This window comes from Macaca mulatta, chromosome 18 (genome assembly GCF_049350105.2).
Source record: "Macaca mulatta isolate MMU2019108-1 chromosome 18, T2T-MMU8v2.0, whole genome shotgun sequence".
NCBI lineage: Eukaryota > Metazoa > Chordata > Mammalia > Primates > Cercopithecidae > Macaca > Macaca mulatta.
In genome coordinates, this window is record NC_133423.1 from 16,908,769 (window position 1) to 16,931,560 (window position 22,792).

A 22,792-nucleotide genomic window follows, 5' to 3' on the forward strand; every position below is an offset into this window, starting at 1 on the left:
ACAGGTTTCTGGTCCCTACTCTTCCTGCACTATGCTGACAGCTGACCTTCTGGTAGGAGCTGATATAGGCACGTTTCATGATAACAAGAGGAAGAGATTACCCATGGCTTTTCTGGAGGTACCAGGCTTGTTTAATTTTCCGGTTTTTGGCATTACCAGACATTGGATCCACATTCTACCTCATTGCCAGCTACAAGAACTTGTTCGAGTTACTTCTGAGTCTCAGATTCCTCATGGGTTTATTATCCCCGAGGATTAAATAATCGATGTAAAATGTCCAATGCAAAGAAGGTATTCAGTAAACATCTCTGAAGAGGTGAGATCAACTTTTTCCCCTAGAATTCAATTCTAAATGGAACTCACTTTGTGGATCCTTACAAGAAACACTACATAGTGTAAAGGAAATGTCTTAGTGCAAGTTCACAAAAGACATGGAGTTATTATTTGGGAGGCTGGACCTTTCGCTGTAGTTGTTTTGATCATCTCATATTCACCTTGTTGGTGAAGGAGGGACCTCCCCCACTAAATAGTAGGAGACAACCAGACACACAGCATGAGACACTGGACAGATGAAACTGGCAGCAGTTTATTAGTCACATCTGCTAAGAGCCCAAGGAGGGAGGTCACTGTATGCCATGCAGGGTCACAGGAGAGTTGCATTTGGGAAAAGAGTGAACCAGCAGGGGCTGTGGAAGGCAGGCTTTGCAATAACAAGAGGAAGAGGCGATTCCTGGTTCCTCCAGATGTGACAGGCTTGTTTGAATAATTTTCCAGGCTGGAGGGCAGTGAGCCAGGTTGAGACCCAGGTGGGGTAGCACTGACTGGCCGATAGGGGAACTCAGAAGGGGAAGGAGGCTTCCTGCTTAGTGGGTGAACAGGGTGCACATATCTGACAAGAGCAGGGGACTGCGTGGCCAGGCCTCTGAGGCCCTGAGAAGCCCATAGATGTCAAGGCAGTCAGGTCTTACAAGACAGAAATAAAACATTGAGTGATAACTCTTCAAAGAGAATATGACAAACATAATTTTACAAAATGCTCTAGGAACAATATGCATATTGTTATCTCTATGTTTTATGATTTACATGGCTAAAGTCTGATTATGTTATATTTCTATAACAGATAAAACCATTATCATTCATTTTCATAATTCACTATTGAAATGATTTGATTATCTTCATGCCAGGAAAGAGAAAAAAAAAAAAAAAACACCTTCCTATTTGGATAGTTAGAGACTACTCCATTTACACTCCCCACTCCCACCTCTTACTGCACTTGACTGGACTATCCGCAAGGCAGTGCAAAGAGGCATGTGCTTCCCTGAGGAACAGGGCGCCACCCTGTGGCCCCTGGCTGTAACACTCAGAGTCTCTGCAGTGGGAGAATCACAGGAGCTGATTATTCCCCACCTTTCAGAGTTCTTTCCAAGTCCAAGTGTTGGGCAGAGGAGGAAGAGGAATGAGAGTAGCAAACCCGGCAACCTCCGATACTCCCGCTTTCCTCTCTCAGCCCACATACAACGTGGATGTTTCCTTAAAATCCTCAGTCCAATTCTCTCCCTGAAGCTAGCTAGCTGGCTTTGGTGCAAAGGGAAAAGTGGGCCAGTTATGGAAAGAAAATATGGGTTGTGTCAGTGAAGTTCTGAGGGCTCAGGGTCTTTCTGGCTGCAAGGGGGTTGATGGAATAAGTCTTTTTAGCTGTGCCCTAGAAAACAATATAACCCTCCCTATTCAATCTAAATCATCAGTGTGTTCCCTTATCACTGATCACAGCAGTTGCATTTCAAGCCTGTAACACAAATGGCCACAGAAAGCTTAACGTCCTTTTCAAAAAATATTTCAAGTATAGAACGACATGTGATGTTTACCCGTGAAGCTGTCTCAGACTACATTACTGTGAACAGAACATATATAATCATCTCTGCCTCCTGATAGCAAGTGTAAATTTTCAGAGAAAGTGGATAGTTGTACATTTGAATAGGCTTGTGACCCACTGATCCCTGTGAATGCAAACTATGATTAAAACAGAAACACCCGGGAAATTGGACTGAATTCTCACTGGTCTCAGTTAACTGCTCTCTCACCCTCTGTGCCAGCTTCTGAAGAGCTGGAATAGAAGTCGCTTCTGAAAATTTCTTTCCCTCCCTCCCCCCCTCCCTCCCTCCCCCCTTCCTTCCTTCCTTCCTTTTTTTTTTTTTTTTTTTTTGACAGAGTCTTGCTATCTCGCCCAGGTAGCGCAGTGGCACTATCTCAGCTCACTGCAACCTCCACCTGCCAGGTTCAAGTGATTCTCCTGCCTTAGCCTCCCAAGTAGCTGGGACTATAGGCGTGCACCACCATGCCCAGCTAATTTTTGTATTTTTAGTAGAGACCGGGTTCCACCATGTTGGCCGGGCTGGTCTCAAACTCCTGGCCTCAAATGATCCACCCATCTTGGCCTCCCAAAGTGCTGGTTACAGGTGTGAGCCACCCTGCTGGGCCACTTCTGAGAATTGCTGAGTCCTGCTCACCATACTTCCTCCCCAGTCTCCATTTCACTTTCTATTGTTCCATTAAAAATGGGCCCACATTTGTCAATACTATTGAACAGAGAAGACAGAAAATAACATGTATCTTCTTGTGTTTGGGAAAACAGAAGGATAGCATTCTGTGAGGGTGGCACCATATACAAAGTGAAGAGATAGCAGATAACTCTGACAGTTGGAATATGTTGATGTGGGCAGTGGGGAGAGGGTTATACCTCATTTCAAGCAGAGGGGTTTGACTAAGTGGTCATTGATACCACCTGCAAAGTGACCACAAAATCCTTGGAGACAAGTTCAGACCCTAGAAAACATTTACCATGCAAACACACACATAAGGGTTCTCAACAAGAAATTTCAAAATTAGATTCCTAACATCTCATTTTTGACTGCTGCAATTATAAAGTCACTTTGGGTCACAGGCACACTATAAAGAGTGGAGGAAATGTAGGTCACTAAGAGAAAAGACAAGGACTATATCCAATGACTACCTATGTCCTTATGGAGACGAAAACCGGCCACAGAAGAGAATACCATTGGTTTTGCTGTGCTGGATGAAGAAAAGGAAGGGATGGTCTGCACAGAACCTGAGGGAGTAACTGGCACAACATAAAACTATTTCTTCGGTGGTAGCTGCTGCTGCTTCTGTACCTTCCTCATTGACCTCCACAAAGGACTTGTGCATGACCTTGGACAAGTACAGATCCTTCTTAGATGACATTCCTGAGAAGTCTGCCCTGTCCTGTTCAAAGGCATCGACCATGCCCATACTGCGAAGGACGTCCTCCATGTTGTAAGTTTCCTCTAGTTTAAATCTAGGAAGGAAAACTTCCATCTCTCGTTCATGCATGTTGTCTGGGTTTGTCCATTCTATGAATCTCTCATAAGAAAGTTTTTTCTCCACCTAGAAGAAGAGTGTTGGATGTTTTAGGGTCTAGATCAGTGTTACCCAATACAGTTTTCTGCTATGATGTTAACGATGTATGGCCATGCTACCAAATGTGATAGCCATGAGCCAAATATGGCTATGGAGCACTAGAAGTGTGTGTAGTATAAAGGAAGCATTGATTTTTAAAATGTTATTTAATTTTAACTAATGAAAATGTAAATAGTTACAGGTGGCTAGTGGCTACCATATTGGACTGCACACATCTGGATGACAGCACAGTAATGCTAAACCATTCAAATATGAATTGATTTTATATTTCTGTGCTTTGACTCTTCATTTCCAGAAACTTAGTCAAACCATTTCCCTGAGGCAGAATCTTACAGTTTGGCTGCATTCGTATAAGAACAGCTGTTCTTACAAAGTTTGGTGTTGTAGCTTAACAGCAGCATGTTGAGGTAGGATATCTCAGACTTGCCTTTTCTTCCATCTAAACTTTCTTCCAATGAATCCATCATCATTTTCTGTTAATTTAAATTTCCAAATCTCTCTCTCATCTGGCCCTTACTTCATCTCTGTTGCCACTGCCTTCATTCAGGCCTTTGTCATGTCTTGCTTGAAAGGCATAGCAACATCCCTTCTGACCTATCTCTATTATCGATACTTCCAACTCATCCATTGAAGGCAAAAGGATTAGCTTTCTGGAAACTCAAATTACTCTCCAGCTAAATTTTTCATTGACTCTCTACAACCTTGCTATTCAGTGTGGTCCATGGGCTAGCAGCCTCAGCATCGCCGAGGAGCTTGGTGGAAATGCAGATTCTCAGGCTCCTCCATTCCAGTCTTACTAAATCAGAATCTTCTTTCTAACAAGATCCTCAAATGATGCACGGAGTCACAGCAGCTGTTCCCCCACATGACTGCTTTCTAAAGAGCAAACTTACAACTATGGGGCAAGGTTGTGGAGAAGACTACTAATATTAGTCAATGGCATACTCTGTGCATCGAAACAAATGCATTATATATACTATGTCTTCCATCCTATGACATCCCTCATAGGGAGGTACTGCCACCATTTTCCATAGGAATAAACAGCCTGAAAGAGTACAGATTTCTAAATTGTAAAGAAGGACATTGAACTCTGACCTGGTTCAGAGTTCAGAGTTGACCCCCAACCTGAGCCCATTCTAGGATAAGAGTATTTTCTAAATTGTGTTCAACACTTAGAACATCACCCCACTGGATGTAATCATGAAAACAGAAAAGGGCATGTGGCCAAATATGTCAGGGAAACACTGGTAAAAGCAAATTTTCAAAGTTTTTTTCCTAAAAGACTTGTGAGAGCCTTTACTATGATAAAATGCATACTTTGAACACTCATTACCATTTTCAAATCAGTGTTTTCATTGGGAAGCAAAATGATCATATTCAGTTCCTTTCCAACATAGGGAAGCACTAGAATTTGGCTGGATATTTTCCTTACATAGGTCATTTTAAAGATGGATTCCTTAAACATCATTTGCACAGGTTTTTCTTTGTTCTAGAAAGGAAACAGATACACATTAAGTTGAAGCACAAGAGTTGAATATTGAGCATAATCAACAGAGCTGGTCACTTTCTGCCCCTACAAATGCTTTCTTTCTTTGGTCTCTAGAAACCCGTATTAGACCCTTCCTTTACTGGTTCATGGTCATTACCTCAGTCTCCAAACACTGGGCTACCCAGGCCTCAATCCTTACCTTGCTTTCTGTTGGTGATCTTGAAGCAGATTAGGATATGCCACTCTGAAATATACCACCTTGGTTTAAGAATATTTTGAACTGAAGACATTAGAGTTCCTGAAATAGCCTATCTGCCTAAAAGCAGAATGTCCCCGAAAAAACTCAATTTTCATTATTCTCTTCCTTGGTAACAATTCTAATTTTCTTAGAGATGAAAAGTCTGCACACACCCAGCCAGACATTGTCACAAGCCTATTACCTCTGCCATCGATTCTGCTCCAAAAGGATCCATTTATCTTTCCACAAAAGGCATTTGTTTTTCCCAAGTGCCCTTTGTTCCCCTCCCTTTCTCCTACTAAGTTGGGTAAAAACACCACAAATTCTAATGACTTCTTCAAATTACTTATCACTGAGTTTTCCCATGTACGTGTGTGATGCACAAGTTAATAAATTTCTGTTCGTTTTTCTCTTGTTAATTCTCTTTTGTCACTCTACAAGGTCCCAGCCAAAGAACTTGCGAATATAGAGGAAAACGATTTCTTTTCACCCCTATCATTTCATTTAGTCTTATGAATTTAAATATAAAACCCAAATCTGCACCTCTGGCCTGGAGCTCACCTCAGTAGTCCAAATTCATAAATTTCACTGCCCTACTCAACATCAGCATCTGAACATATAAAACCAACCTCCAGTCTAACTTGTAACACTGGGCTCCTCACAACCCCTTCCCAATCTGCTCCATCTGTTTTCTGTCCCATCTCAGTTGAGGGGGACACCATCTTTCCAGTTGTCGGATACCCTGGAATGAATGTTGACTCCCATCTTTCTCTCACAACACATATCTGACCCTTGGCAAATTATATCAGCTCCATTTTTACAACGTAACCAAAATCTAACCTGTGCGTCCTACCTCCGCTGCTATCATCCTAGTCCTGGATGGTGCAATAAACTCGTAAGTGATTGCCTTATTTCTGCCCTTATCCTCCCTGTGATTATTCTCAACACAGGAGGCCGAGAGACCCTGTTAAGACATAAGTCACATCACTCCTCAACTGAAAACCCTCCTGACTCAGAGTGAAAGCTGAAGTCTTTGAAAAAACTGGCAAATCATGTCAGGAGCTTGTCCTCCACTGCCTCCCTGATCTCACCTCTTACTGCACTCCCTTTGCTTGTCTGCTACACTCAGAGTGGTTGCTTCACGGATCCATGGACAAACTATCTTAACTCTGCCCACTGAACTCATTCCCCCAGAACCTGTAACACATATGGCCTCACCTCCTTCTGTCCTTGTCTCAAATACCACCTCCTTCAGTGAGGGATTCCTTGAGACCCCTACCGGAAGTTGTGTTGCCCCACCTCAACTTTCTATCACCTTTTCTTTGTACCTGTCTCCATAGCACTGCTTTTTAATATATGTTTACTGTCTTTCTCCCCGACGAACATGTAAGCTCCATGAGGAGAGGGACACTTTGCAGATTTTGAACATGGCTGGAATAGTACCTAGCACAATACATGACATATAGTGAGCACTCAATCACTGTTCGTTAAATAAATGAAGAAACAAACTTAACAACAAAAATACTGAAAAAAAAAAGAAAAATTAACACAACTTACTAGAAGAACACCACATCTGTTGCTAATGCATCCTCACACAGTAAGAATGATTCGAGGACCATGATTATATTCTACACAATAATTCTGCTCAATTGCTGAGTGAGTATCCCTTATCTGAAATGTATGGGGCCAGAAGCGTTTCAGATTTTGGATTTTTTTCAGATTTTGAAATATTTGTATTATACCTACTGGTTGGGCATCCTTAATCTTTTTTTTGTGTGTGTGTGACAGAGTCTCGCTCTGTCACCCAGGCTGGAGTGCAGTGGTGCAATCTCGGTTCACTGCAACCTCCACCTCCCAGGTCCAAGCGATTCCCCTGCCTCAGCCTCCCAAGTAGCTGGGACTACAGGTGTGCCCCACCATGCCCAGCTAATTTTTTGTATTTTTAGTAGAGATGGGGTTTCACCATGTTAGCCAGGATGGTGTCGATCTCCTGACTTCATGATCCACCTGCCTCTGCCTCCCAAAGTGCTGGAATTACAGGTGTGAACCACTGAGACTGTCCCGAGCATCTTTAGTCTTAAAATCAGAGGGGAGGGATAGCATTAGGAGGGATAGCATTAGGAGATATACCTAATGTAAATGATGAGTTAAAGGGTGCAGCACACCAACATGACACATGTATACATATGTAACAAACCTGCATGTTGTGCACATATACCCTAGAACTTAAAGTATATATAAAAAAAAATCTATAATCCACAATGCTTCAGTGGCCACTTTCTTTGAGCATCATGTTGGTGGTCAAAAAGTTTCAGATGTTTGGAGCATTTCAGATTTTGGATTTTCAAGTTAGGGACACTCAATGGTACTTAACTCTGCTGTTGTCAAATGAAAGCACCTATAGACAGTATTTTAGCATATGAACAAAGCTGTATTTCAATAAAACTTTATTTATAAAAATAAGTGATGGACTAGACCTGGCCATTGGGCATAGTTTGCCAACCACTGGTCTAGGAAAATTCCTCTCCCCACTTTCAGATCTCAATACCTCTAGTCTTGTGATATGAAAGGATCCAATCTTGGTCATTTGTGGTAACTCAATGATTCACTAAATTTGCAATTGTATAGGTAAGTTTTATTTTATTTTGTAATTAAAGAATTAAAATGAAAATGTATATCATCTCAAAATCTTCACCCTTTGAGAAAGTACATAGGTTGGTACACTTAACATTAATTGCAACTTGTTTTTTTTTTTTGCGTGTGTGTGTGTGTGTGTGTGTGTGTGAAGACTAGAAAGCAAAACAGAATTCTTCATCTCCTTATAGCATAAAATAATTCTGGCCTGTGAGATAAAGAAAAAAAGTTTTCCTTCATGAGAAAAATGGCAGAACCTTAGAAAGACAAGATTTACTCTTCTTCCTCTGTTCTTGCTGCTTTCTCTTGCCTGGATCGTGTATCTAATGTCTGAACCAGCTTGTGACCATGAGGAAGTAAGTCATGGAAGTAATGAAGGCAGAGCAGAAGAGAGAGTGATTCCCTGAAACTTTCACTTACATCCCACATCAGCCTTGGCCTCTGCCCACCTCCAGAATTCCTATTGTGGAGGAAGAATATCAAGAGTTTAAACCTTGGCGTTGAGTTTTCTGTCGATTGCAGTTTAACGAAATCCTAACACAAATTTTGTTTAAAAAAATTCAAGGACAGAGGCCAGGCGTGGTGGCTCACGCCTGTAATCCCAGCACTTTGGGAGGCCGAGGCAGGCAGATCTTGAGGTCAGGAGATCGAGACCATCCTGGCTAACATGGTGAAACCCCGTCTCTACTAAAAGATACAAAAAAAAATTAGCTGGGCGTGGTGGCGGGCGCCTGTAGTCCCAGCTACTTGGGAGGCTGAGGCAGGAGAATGGCATGAACCCAGAGGCAGAGCTTGCAGTAGCCGAGTTCACACCATTGCACTCCAGCCTGGGCCACAGAGTGAGACTCCATCTCAAAAAAAAAAAAAAAAAAAAAAAAAAAAATTTAAGGACAGAAATAGTTTTCCAGGGGAAAATGGAACAGTTCATTTTAAAACAAAGCCAGAAAGAACATACATTCCTTGAGAAACCAAAGACTCAATCAGGCTCAGGTGGGCACAGAAGATTTACCTAGTGATTAATAATTAACTTAATCTATTCTGTCTACTTTTGAAAATATCCTGAAATCTCTAGAGTTAAACAAAAGAAAGAATAAACCAGATTTAGAGAAAGATAAAGGGCCTTTTGCAAATCATGTATTCCAAGTTGGAGGCAGCTAAACTCTATGTCTGTCCTGTGTAAGTGTTTTTGCTCACCTAGTTTTTAGGTTAAAATTTGTGCTTATTCATCTTTATTATCAACAGAAGACTGAACGTAATTCATTGGTTCAGTACTTGTTGAGCACAAGGTACTGGTAAGGTAGCAGTCTCTGCACTCAAATGGCAACAAACACAGTGGGAAAAGGGACACCGGATTCAACCACTGCAGTGCCACCATGGAGCGGGAGGGATTGCTGTGACGGCCTGGAGCAAGAGACAGCTCAGGGAGGTGCACTGTCAGAGAGGCTTTCCAGAAGGAACAATGAAAGAAAGAAAGGCGCATATAGGTACTGTTGAGAAATGAAGATACAGAAATATGCGAGATCCAAGAGCCTCACACATCATACCACTCTTTGAACTTTATCTCACAAGTTTTGGGAAGCCAAGGGCTATAGACTCAGATTTGTGGTATAGATGTGAATACAGATGAGATAGGGAGCTGGACCAGAAGGCTGGGAGTATGTAGCCACTGTTGATGAGACACAAAAAGGAGATGAAGGGTAGGAGAAAGGCCCCTAGGTTTGGAGGGGAGTCCTGCTGCTGGACTACCAAAGGGTCATGTCAAAGCTACCAAGAGTCAAGTTTTAAAGCCAACGTGAAGACGGAGACTGTTCCCAAGAATCACCACCGAAATTGAAAAATATTCACCTTGCTAATTTTAAAAGGCATTTCCCTGGTCATCTCTTTCACAAACTGACTTTCCCAGTTTCCTTTGAAGTAGATGGCATTCACGAGAATCAGCTTAGTCAATGAATCAACTGAATCTGGAGAGAGCATCTCTGTAATTTTGCCTGTTAAGAAAAATTAAAGAACCATTTAGCTAAAAGTATTCCCTGATGATTTTATCAGGAGGGATATTCAGATTATGTCATCTGTTTGAGAAAGCAAGTATGCATGAAGGTAGTTCATGGTGTCCTAAAATATAACCATGTAAAGGGATGCTTATCCTCACAATGACCATAGTAACAACACTGCAACAAAAACTTGAAATAGAGCTCTTGTAATAAAAACATCACTATTTGAATAGAAAGCATAAAACAAACAGGTAGATATTAATGGGAAGAGGATGACCTGATAATATATAGCAAGGAATGATTGGTGCCTGTGGTTTAAAGAAATAAACATAAAAGACTGGCAAAAACGTGAGCAGTTGTAGCAAGCGTAAGAACAGTTTAAGAACTAAAGCCTAAAAAGGGCATCGCTGGCTGGATGCTGTGGCTCACGCCTGCAATCCCAGCACTTTGGGAGGCCGAGATGGGTGGATCGTTTGAGGTCAGGAGTTCAAGACCAGCCTGGCCAACATGGTGAAACCCTGCCTCTTCTAAAAATACAAAAATTAGCTGGGCATGGTGGCAGGTGCCTGTAGTCCCAGCTATCCTAGCTACTCTGGAGGCTAAGACAGGAGAACTGCTTGAACTCAACAGGTGGAGGTTGCAGTGAGCTGAGATTGTGCCACTTTACTCTAGCTTGGGCAACAGAGCAAGACTGTCTCAAAAAAAAAAAAAAAAAGAAGGAAAGAAAGAAAAAAGAAAGAAAGAAAAGAAAAGAAAGGAAAGAAAAGAAAAGGAAAAAGAAAAGAAAACAAAAGACATGGCCAAGCATCCTGCCACATTACATAGATAAACCATAGCGCATAGGCAATACCAGAGAGGGAGGCCTTTAAATTCAAATGTTAATGCTATGTGTGAACAGAACCCTATCTAATATTAATAACAAAAATGTGTAGGTTCTTCTAGAAGAGATATACTGCATATTGAGAGATATCACAGATAGATGATAAGAGCAGGGATAAAGCTAGAGAAAAGTTCTACACTGGCAATATTTCAGAAGCAAGTTTTTAAAGTTTGCATAGTTATTTAGAGAAAAAAAGCACTCCTTGTCATATGTGACAGTTTTATGAAGAAACTGACTGTAAGACTGTTTGAAATATTATTGAAATAAAATACCAATATGTTTTCACCTTCAGTTTTTTCAGCAATCCAGTTATTTATGTGTGTTCTGGACTTCTCTGTATCATTCAGGAAATCAAGCTGCTTTAGCTTTGCCTGGTAGAATTTGCCACAGGAATCTGTAAAACACTAGGAAAAACTGAGCAACATAATATCACAGCTAACAAGATAATTAACACCAACAACTTACTTCTTCATTGTGACACCTCAGAAAATCAATAATTTTATTATTTACCATATATAAATTCCAAACAAGTGTGAGAAATTAACCTAAAGTCCAAATTCTTTTCAGCTATTCCTAATCTTAGCTTATAAACTAAGTAATACAGTGATCTGCATATCAAATAATTTTCATCAACGGCTGCATCTTTCAAGAGAGTGGCAATGCATCAGTGAGATAATAAAAGGCATTGAGAAATCTCCAAGATGACATAACAATCCTTAACATGTAAGCACCAAATAGGGAAGCATCAAGATACATAAGGCAAAAACAAATGGAACTGAAAGGAGAAATAGATGAATCCACTATTATAATTGGAGACTTCAACATCCCTCTATCGGTAGTGGATAGATCTAGAAAGCAGAAAATGTGTAAAAACATAGTTGAACTCAACAACAGTCAACAAAGAGATGGATATAATTGGCACTGACTACTTTATCCAAGAAGAGCAGATTACACATTCTTCCCAAGCTTACATGCAACATTCACCAAAATAGACCACATTCTGGGTCATAAAACACATCTTAGCATATTTAAAATAATAAACATCATTTTGATGTCTGCTTTCAGAGTGCAATGGAATTAATCTAGAAATCAATAAGAGAAAGATGGCTGAACAATTCAAAGGTACTTGGAGATTAAACAGTACACTTTTAAATAACACATGCATCAAAACAGAAATCCCAAAAGACACTAAAAACATTTTGAGCTAGGTGAAAGTGAAAACACATTGACAACACTAAATGCTGGCAAAAACGTGGAGCAACAGGAACTCTCATTCATTGCTGGTGGGAATGCAATATTGCACAGTAACTTTGGAAGACAGTCTGGCAGTTTCTTATAAAACTAAAAGTATGATTCAGCAATCATGACCCTTGGCATTTACCCAAAAGTGTGGGGAAAAACCTGCATGCAAATATTCATAGCAGCTTTATTCATAATTGCCCAAGTTGGAAACAACTAAGCTGTCGCCCACCACTCTGGTGGGCACGTTAATAATGGGAGAGGCTATGCATGCACCTTCTGCTCAATTTTTCTGTGAACCTAAAACTGCTTTAAAAAATAAAGTCTTTTTTTTATTAAAAAAAAAAAAGGCTTCAAGACACTGTGACTATAGAATCTGTCACTTCTGTAAACCATTACACTCGCTGAGTAAGGATTAACACAGCAAGTGCTATGTCTGCATCTACATTTTAGAACAACGGAATATGAAACTGGGTCTGTTTGTTTCATCAATTAGATGAATAAAGTATATACTCCTACACTAGCAATTTCTGTCAGATCTTGCTGCAATGCTATGAAAGTTGTAAACTCCAGTGTCCAGAGTGGTGCCACACAAAGCTATTGAATGCTAAAAATATGGCTAGTGGGACTGAGGAGGTAAACATTTACTTTAATTAATTGCTTTGAAACGTTCATAACCACATGTGGACAGTGGCTGTGATTCTGGCTGTTTTAGAGTATGATCAACTTTACAAAAAAAGCCCAGCCCTTTGGGAGGCCGAGGTGGGCAGATCACCTGAGGTCAGGAGTTCAAGACCAGCCTAACCAGCATAGAGAAACTCCATCTCTACTAAAAATACAAAATTAGCTGGGCATGGTGGTGCATGCCTGTAATCCCAGCTACTGGGAATGTTGAGGCAGGAGAACCTCTTGAACCCGGGAGATGGAGGATGCGGTGAGCCGAGATCACACCATTGCACCCCAGCTTGGGCAACAAAAGCCCAGGCTCCCCCTCCCAAAAAAAAAGTCCAAACTATAATCTGTTAATTTATTCTATGGAATTATAGGATATTCATGAAAACCTACATTATGCCATATAAAAGCAGAATCTGTGGAGGAAATTAAATGGATTGAAATAATTAGTTTGTTGTTCACGCACTATGGAATTGTTTCCTAATCTTTCTCGCCTACTGCTCACTGGTAAATATTTAATCCCCCTTTTCAGGTTTTGGTTTTTATACAAAATTTTATACTTCCATTTCAGTGCAGCATTGGAGAGGAAATATGACGGTAGTTACGAACACAAGTTCTGCAACTTATTAGCTGTGGGATATTCAAAAAATTGCTTAGTCTTTTTATGCCTCCATGTTCTCTCCTGTAGAACAGGGAGGCAGTAATAGCTACACCTCACAAGATAACTGCGAATAACTGATGAATTATTTTCACTTTATCATGTAACATTTTTGAATTTTCAGTATGCTTCATGCATTGCATAACTGATCTGTATACATCATTTTATTTAATCCTCCCATAATTCAGGCTTTGCCAATTTTGCTGGCTCTGCTTGTTTCTCAATGGTTTCGAAATTGGTTAAATTTCTCAATCTAAGAAAACAATCTGAAAGAAAACTGGTGAATCACATATTGTGGACTTGTTGCGGCACTAGGTGATGTTTTCAACTTTTCAACTTTTAAAAATAATTGTCAGTTAAATTAACTTACTATTTTAGAAGCCTTGAAGAATAAAACTAAAAGAACATCTAATTATCTACTGCTGTTGGTCTTGGATTTTGGAAATATGAATAAATAAATAAATAAGAAATTAATGATAAATAGTTGACAAGTATTTCTCATTTCTTTATTTTGTATTACAATATCAAAATAACACCTTAAAGATCAATTTTTTTAAATATCCACCAAAAGTATGTATTTATATGTTGGAGTTTTGTTTTTCTTTATACAGAAGGCTAATAAAAGGTGGTAATAACCTAAATAGTAGCTAAGACTATAAAAATAAGTGAAATGCATCATAAAATCACACTATAATGTAAAACTCTCATAAATATTCAACTTTATGCTTCACAGCCTTTCTTGTATACCAGTTGGTTTTTAAACAATTAATTTAGATTTTGAAACAAGTTTAAAAAATAATGAAAAAGTCATGTAACACAGTAAGAGTGATATCCCAAACATAAAGAATTCTTGTAAATCAATAAGAAAAACATCCAGCCCCATGGAAAATGTGCAAAGGAAATATAAATAGGTGATTCACAGAAAAGTTAGAAATGTTCAGTTCACATAGAATAGCTGTTCAACAATGAGAACACATGGACACAGGGAGGGGAACAACACACACTAGCACCAGGAGGGGTTTGGGGGGTGAAGGAAGGGAGAGCATTAGGACAAATAGCTAATGCATGTGGGGCTTAAAACCTAGATGACAGGTTGATAGGTGCAGCAAACCACCACGGCACAAGTATACTTATGCAACAAACCTACACGTTCTGCTCTTGTATCCTGGGAACGTAAAGTAAAACTTTTTAAAAATGCACTTAAATTTCACATTCTGCTCCATAATATAAACAGCTGATTAAACAGTTTGATTAGAAAGAAAACAAAAGCTGTTCAATTCCATTAATAATCAAAATGGTGTTTTTGGTGCTTTTCTTGCTTTATGGATATTAGCCCTTGTGTATCATATACGTTGTAATCATTTTATCTCAGGCTACCTTTTTTTTAACTTTTATTTTTGGTTCAGGAATACATGTGCAGGTTTATTATATAGGTAAATTGCATGTTGTGGGGGTTGGTGTACAGATTACTTTGTCACCCATCACTAATAAGCATAGTACCTATTAAGTAGTTTTTGGATCCTCATCCTCCTCCACCCTCCACCCTCAAGTTGGCCCCAGTATCTGTTGTTTTTTTATTTGTGTCCATGTGTACTCAAAGTTTAGCTCCCACTTAAAAGTGAGAAAATGCAGTATTTGGTTTTCTGTTGCAGTGTTAGTTTGCTTAGGATAATGGATGTCCAACTCCATCAATGTTTCTGCAAAGGATATGATCTCATTCATTTTTATGGCTTCATTGTATTCCATTGTATATATGTAGCGCATTTTTAAAAATCCAGCCTACCACTGACCACTGATAGACATATAGGTCGATGCTATGTCTTTGCTATTGTGAGTAGTGCTGCAATGAACATATGTGTGCATGTGTCTTTATGGTAGAAGAATTTATATTCCTTTGGGTACATACCCAATAATAGGATTGCTGGGTCAAATGGAAATTCTGTTTCAAGTTCTTTGAGAAATCTCCAAATTGCTTTCCACAATGGCTCAACTAATTGACATTCCCACCAACTATTTACTTTCCTTTGCAGCCTTGCCAGCATCCGTTATTTTTTGACTTTTTAACAATGGCCATTCTGACTGCTGTGTGATGGTATCTTATTGTGGTTTTGACTGGCATTTATCTAATGATTAGTGATGTTAAGCATTTTTTCATGTTTGTTGGCAAACTTTTGAAAACTGTCTGTTCATGTCCTTTGCCTACTCTTTAATGGAGTTATTTGTTTTTTGCATGTAAAACAAAATTCTTTAGATTCTGGGTATTAGACCTTTATCAAATGTATATTTTGCAAATATTTTCTCCCATTCCGCACGTTGTCTGTTTATTGTCTTGGCAGTTTTCTTGCTGTGCAGAAGATCTTAAGTTTAAATGGGTCCTATTTGTCGAGTTTTGTTTTTGTTGCAGTTGCTTTTGGTGGTGTTATTGGGAAAGATTTGCTAGTTCCTATGTCCAGGGTGGTATTTCCTAGATTATCTTCAGAGATTTTACAGTTCTAGGTTTTACATTTAAGTCTTTAACCCATTTTGAGTTGATTTTTGTGTGTGATGTAAGGAAGAAGTCCAGTTTCAATATTCTGCATATGGCTAGCCAGTTATCCTACACACATTTGTTGAATAAGAGTCCTTTCTCCATGGTTTGTTTTCTTCACATATCAGATGGTTGTAGGTGTGTAGCATTATTTCTGGGCTCTGAATCCTGTTCCACTGGTCGTTGTGTCAGTTCTTTTACCAGCACCATGCTGTTCTGGTTACTGTAACCTTGGAGTATAATTTGAAGGCAGGTATGTGATGCCTTCAGCTTTGTTTTTTTTTGTTGTTTTTGTTTTTTTTGAATTCTTTTTTTTGTTTGTTATTATACTTTAAGTTCTAGGGTACATGGGCACAACGTGCAGGTTTGTTACATATGTATACATGAGCCATGTTGGTGTGCTGCACCCATTAACTCGTCATTTACATTAGGTATATCTCCTAATGCTGTCCCTCCCCTCTCCCGCCTCCCCACAATAGGACCCGGTGTGTGATGTTCCCCTTCCTGTGTCCAAGTGATCTCATTGTTCAATTCCCACCTATGAGTGAGAACATGCGGTATTTGGTTTTCTGTTCTTGCGATAGTTTGCCGAGAATGATGGTTTCCAGCTGCATCCATGTCCGTACAAAGGACATGAACTCATCCTTTTTTCATGGCTGCATAGTATTCCATGGTGTATATGTGCCACATTTTCTTAATCCAGTCTGCCACTGATGTATATACTGGTTGATTCCAAGTCTTTGCCATTGTGAATAGTGCTGCAATAAACATACATGTGCATGTGACCTTACAGCAGCATGACTTATGATCCTTTGGGTATATCCCCAGTAATGGGATGGCTGGGTCAAATGGTATTTCTAGTTCTAGCTTTGTTCTTTTTGCTCAGGATTGCTTTCACTATGTGGGCTGTTTTTTTGGTTTCATGTAAGTTTTAAAATAGTTTTATTCTAATTCTGTGAAGAATGTCATTGTAGTTTCATATAAATAGTTTTATATAAATAGCATTGAATCTGTTAATATAATATAATACATATAATCATATAGATAGACCACTAATCTTTTGTATGGTTTTGCATGTCTCAATTGCCTTTAGTTAGGCCCTGGTTTTGGTTTTTTTGTCTTCTGCTAGCTTTGGGGCTGGTTTGCTCTTGTTTCTCTAGTTCCTCCAATTGTAATGTTATGTTGTTAATTTCAAATCTTTCTAACTTTTTGATGTGGGTGTTTAGAGCTATAAACCCCCCTCTTAACACTGTTTTGGCAGTGTCCCAGATATTCTGTTATGGTGTATGTTTGTTCACATTAGCTTTAATGAATTCATGGATTTCTGTCTTACTTTCATTATTTACCCAGGAAACATTCAGGAGCAGGCTGTTTAATTTCTATGTAATTGTGTGGTTTGGGGCAATTTTCATCACATCGATTTCTATTTTTATTGTACTGTGATCCAAGAATGTGGTTGGTATGATTTCATTTTTCGGAATTTGCTGGGTATTGTTTTATGCCTAACTGTGTGGTCAATTTTATAGTATGTGCCATGTACAGATGAGAAGAATGTATATTCTATTGTTTTGGGGTGGAGAGGTCTGTAGATGTCTGTTAGGTCCATTGATCAACTATTGAGTTCAGGTCCTGAATATCTTTGTCAGTTTTCTTCCATGATTGTCATCTAATACTGTCAGTGAGGTGTTATTTTCTCCCACTATTATTGTATGACCTCTTCCTAGGTCCTCTTATTGAATTGAGTCTTTTACCAATGTGCAATACACTTCTTTGCCTTTTTTGATGTTTGTTGGTTTAAAGATTGTTTTGTCTGAAAATAGAACAGAAACCCCTGCCTTTTTATGTATTTCATTTGCTTCATAGATTTTTTTTCTCTATCCCTTTACTTTGAGCCTATGTGTGTATTTGCATGTGAGACTTGTTTCTTGAAGATAGCATACCATTGGGCTGGGCATCTTTATTCAATGTACCACTCTGTGCCTTTTCATTGGGGCATTTAGACCATTTACATTTGAGGTTAGTAGTAGATTTGATCCCGTCATCATATTGTTAGCTGGTTATTATGCAGACTTCGTTGTGTGGCTGCTTTATGGTGTCATTGATCTATGTATTTACATGTATTTTTGTAGTAACTGGTAATGATCTTTCCTTTCCATATTTAGTACTCCCTTCAGGACCTCTTGCAAGGTAAGTCTGGTGGTAATGAATTCCTTTAGCACTTGCTTGTCTGAAAAGGATCTTATTTCCCCTTTGCTTATGAAGTTTAGCTTGGCTGGGTATGAAATTATTGGTTCAAAATGATTCAAAATTATTTTCTTTAAGAAAGCTAAATGTTGCCCCCCGCCCCAATCTCTTCTGGCTTGTGATGTTTCTGCTAACAGGTTTGCTGTTAGCCTGATAAGACTCCCTTTGTAGTTGACCTGCCCCTTCTGTTTTTTTCTTCTTCGTTTCGACTTTGGAGAATCTTATGATTATGCGTCTTGAGGATGGTCTTCCTGTGTAGTATTTCGCAGGGGTTCTCTGCATTTTATAAATTTGAATGCTGTCCTCTCTAGCGTTTGGGGACATTTTCATGAATGATATCCTGAAATACGTTTGCCAAGTTGCTTGGTTTCTCTCTTTCTCTTTCAGAGATGTCAATGAGTCATAAATTTGGTTTCTTTACATAATCCTATATTTCTTGAAGGTTTTGTTGATTCTTCTTTTTTTATTTTCTTTATTTTTATATGAATGAGTTATTTTGGAAAGCCAGTCTTCAAGCTCTGAGACTGTTTTCTCATGTGATCAATTCTGCTGGTAATATTGCAATTTCACTGTGAAATTATTGTAGAGTGTTTTTCAGCTCTAGCAATTCAATTTCTTTCTTTCTTATAATGGCCACTTTGTCTACGAGCTCTTGTATTGTTTTATCGTAATCATTAGGTCTCTTGGATTGGGTTTTGACTGTCTCCTGTATGTTGATGATCTTTGTTCCTATCCGTATTCTGAATTATGTTTCTGATGTTTCAGCTGTTTTGGCTTGGCTAAGAATCATTGTTGAGGAACTAGTGTGACTGTTTAGAGATAAGAAGACACACTTTTTGAGTTACCAGAGTTCTTCTGCTGGGTCTTTCTCATTTGTGTGGGCTCATGTTCCTTTGGTCTTTGAGGTTGCTGTGCTTTGGATAGATTGTTTTGCTATTTTCTTCTTTGATGAACTTGGAGGTTTGATTACAGCACAAGATGGTTTTGATTGATGGACTCTGATTCTAGTCTACTCCTGGGTCTTTGGGGTGCTCCTTGTGATCACTTTCTCCATGCCTGTGTTTCTTTTGTTGGGTGTTCTGGTCCATAGGGCTCCCTCAGTCAGGGCCCACAGCTGGCAGACAAGCTGTATCCTTGCCAGGTCAGTCCTAATCTGCTGCCCCTGTGCTTCCTGGGGAAACACAGAGTTACACCTTCCAGCAGAGTTCAAGCGGAAGTGGAACCACTGGGCTAGAAGCCCTAGTGAATGTGGCCCATCTGCCTATGACAGGCAGGAGTGGATGGACTTGCCCACCCTGCCATTCAGGTGTTTCCAGGGTGACAGGGGTCTGTGCCTCTCGACAAACTTAGGAAGAAGCAGGACTGTTGGGCTGGAAGCTATAGCAAGTGTGGTTTGCCTGGCTACCAACCAGAAATGACTGCTCTGCCTTCTGGGTGCTTCCTGGGACAACAGAAAGCTGTCACTGCAAGATGAGTTCTCACAGAAGTAAGACCACTGTACTGGAAGCTTTAGTAGGTATTACCTGCCTGGCTACCGGTGGTAGGGGCGGGTGGAGTCACACACTCTGCCCACCATGTGCTTCCAGGGGCAACAGAAAAGCTGCATCCACTGGCTGAGTTCACACAGAAGCAGAAGCATTGGGCCAGAAGCTCTAGCAGGTGTTGCCAGTCTGACTACCAATGGCCAGGGTAGGCAGGTCACATGCCCTGCTCTCCAGGTTATTCCTGGAACAACAGAAGACTGTGACCTCCAGCTGAGTTCATACAGAAGGGTGACCACTGGGCTGGAAGCTACAGGCAGCATTTCCCACCTGGCTACCAGTTGCAGGCGTGGGTGGGGTTGCATGCTCTGCCATCTGGGTGTTTCCTGGGATGATAGGAACCTGTGCCCAATAGCTGAGTTCACACAGAAGTTGGGCTGGCTGTTGGGCCAGAAGCTCTAGCAGGCATTGTCCACCTGGTTACTTGTGGTGGGGGAAGTTGGGGTCACACAGCATGCCATCCAGGTGTTTCTGGGGACAAGATAAAACTGCACCCTCCAGCTGAGTTCACACGGAAGTGGGACCGCTGGGCCAGCAGCTCTACCAAGCATTGCCTTCCTGGCTATGAGTGTTGGGAGTGGGTGGGGTCATGCACCCTGTCATCTGAGTGTTTCCTGGGAAAACGTGAGGCTGCACTCTCCAGGTCAGTTCACACAAAAGCAGGACCACTGGGCAGAAGCTGGCACCAAGCCCTGTCTGTTAAGGAGGGGCGGAGCAAACTTACTGCTCCCAGGCACTGCAACTGTGGCTTCTAATGGGGATGTGACACCAGTGATGGTCTGCTTCGGGGCCTAAGGCTTGTAGCAGTCTCCTTGGATTCGAGAGTTGCCCCCACAATACGTCCAGGTGGCTCTCTGCCTCAGTCTAGAAGTGCAGTGGTGGGGTATTAGGGGTCAGGGGGATCCTCTCGTTCCCAATCATGCACAGGTCCTGGTGGACAGCGTGAATTCCCCTGGGGCTCTCACTCACTCACCCTTTCCTATGTTGAACAGAATCTCCTGGCTCCACGCTGAGCTCAGACAGGCTGGTTCCTGGATTCCTTCCTCTCTGATCTCTGTGCTCCCCTCCCGCCTTGATGGAACCCAGTGTAATTTCTCAGATGTTTGATCGGTGTGCAGTGTCAGTGTTCATTACCCCTTCTATTTCTTCTCATGTGTACAGCGGTATACAGGAGCTGCTTCTAGTCCGGTATCTTGGTTGGCCCCACCCTTCCAAAGGTTTGTAGGGTTATAATATGCAGTGCTGTTGATAGCAGGTGGAAATGAGCACTTTACACATATGCTTTGGGGAATGTAAGTGGCTATAATAGCAATTTGGCAATATTTATTAAAGCTTCAAAGTTTCATTCCCTTTCTCCCTTCTGCACATCCATTTTAGACAGTAACGAATGCACATGAGCACAAAATCTTGTACAGGGATATTAGAGTCTGTAATGGTCCAGATTAAATACAACCGAAATGCTCAGCAATAAGGGAAAGGTTTACTCCATCACAGTACAGTCCTACTCAGGAATACTAGAAAATGGGTAAAAAGAGTGACATAGATACACATATGCGGAGATGGAAAGAATTTAAGACGTATTGTTAAGTAAAAAGAAACAAAGTATAAAACAGTATGTATAGTATAATAACAATGTAGTGGGGAACCTCACAAAGCAAAATTTCTGTATGTGAAGCAGGATAGACTTCAAATTTATAAAAGTTCAGACATTGAGAAGAGGAGTATTGGAGTTAGAGGTTAATGAGGGTTCTTGATTTATATGTGTTACTTGCAGTTTTGTGTAAGAAATTACTTGAGTACCTTTGTTTTTGTTTGTTTGTTTGTTTGTTTGAAATGGAGACTTGCTCTGTCACCCAGGCTGGAGTGCAGTGGCGCCATCTCAGCTCACTGCAACCTCCACCCCCAGGGTTCAAGGGATTCTTTTGCCTCAGCCTCCCAAATAGCTGGGATTACAGGTGCCCGCCACCACGCTTGGTTAATTTTTGTATTTTTAGTAGAGACGGGGTTTCACCATCTTGGCCAGGCTGATCTTGAACTCCTGACTTCATGATCCACCCGCCTTGGCCTCCCAAAGTGCTGGGATTACAGGCGTGAGCCACCGCGCCCAGCCGAGTACCTTTGTTTTTAAAAGATAAAAAAGTCATTAAAGGCTTGTCAACAAATAGAGCCAAGGTAGTTAGCTAAAATATGTTTAAAAAGATTTGCGGTGTCTAAAAATCCAATCAAAATATTTAAATGCATAAAAAGCTAGGAAAGTGTCATGATGCACAAAAAATTAACAACATCTGCAAAGCAATTACTAGAAATACTCATTTTGATCATTTCTTTGTTTCGGCTGATTCATCTCCAATTGTGCTATGCTCTGTGTCAGTTCTTTTATAAAGATTAAGTCATTTAAGCTTCGTGAAAGTCTTGTCAGTATTTGCTATAAGACTTATTTTATAGACAATAAAACAATCAGAGGAGCCGTGTGAGGTTAGGGAGTGAAGTTGTGAATTCAGACCCACCTGTATGAATTCAGAGCCCAGATTCTTTCTACTACTGTCCATCACATTGCTATCTTTATTTTCTTGATAAAACATAAAGTACAACTTACTGTGTGGAAGTCATAAGACTTTTCTCCGAAGAGCCTGTTAGCAGTTTTAAGCAAGTACTGAGTACCAGTTCTGTTAATTTCAGCAAGAAGTGACTGAAAACCTTGGTGAATATCTCCATCTTCACCTCCAATTTTACTAAAAGAGAGTGCCTGAAATTTTTAAAAACAAATAAAATTTTCAGTATTCCCTGACATCAAAAATAGGCACAATGCTAAATTCAACATTAAGAGATTTATAGATCCTTACTAGAGCATAAAAGATGATTAATCTAATTTATATGATTTGGCTATGTCTCCCCCCAAAATCTCATCTTGAATTATAATCCCCATAATCCTCACATGTTAAGGGTGAGACCAGGTGGAGGTAATTGGTCATGGGGGCAGTTTCCTCCATGCTGTTCTCATGATAGTAAGTGAGTCTCTCAAGAGCTGATGGTTTTATAAGTGTCGGGCATTTCCCCAGCTTGCACTCACTCCATCCTGCTACCCTGTGAAGAAGGTGCCTCCTTCTCCTTTGCCTTCTGCCATGATTGTAGGTTTCCTGAGGCCTCCCCAGCAATGTGGAACTGTGAGTTAATTAAAACTCTTTCCTTTATAAATTACCCAATCTCAGGTATTGCTTTATAG

At 40.3% G+C, this 22,792-nt stretch overlaps 1 protein-coding gene across 8 annotated transcripts in view; it reads right to left on the reverse strand.

Moving 5' to 3' along the window:
* Window positions 1-570: 570 nt before the first annotated feature.
* Window positions 571-22,792, reverse strand: part of LOC702046 (serpin peptidase inhibitor, clade B (ovalbumin), member 6-like) — a 46,253-nt gene continuing 24,031 nt past the window's right edge. For all 8 annotated transcript variants that reach the window (XM_015122160.3, XM_015122158.3, XM_028838168.2 and 5 more), the window contains 5 exons: window positions 22,166-22,315; window positions 10,975-11,092; window positions 9,663-9,805; window positions 4,790-4,945; window positions 571-3,423 (listed from right to left, as the gene is read on the reverse strand). In XM_015122160.3, coding sequence (XP_014977646.1) covers window positions 3,019-3,423; window positions 4,790-4,945; window positions 9,663-9,805; window positions 10,975-11,092; window positions 22,166-22,315 — 972 coding nt within the window. In that variant the 3' untranslated portion in view covers window positions 571-3,018. The remainder of the gene's footprint in view (window positions 3,424-4,789; window positions 4,946-9,662; window positions 9,806-10,974; window positions 11,093-22,165; window positions 22,316-22,792) is intronic.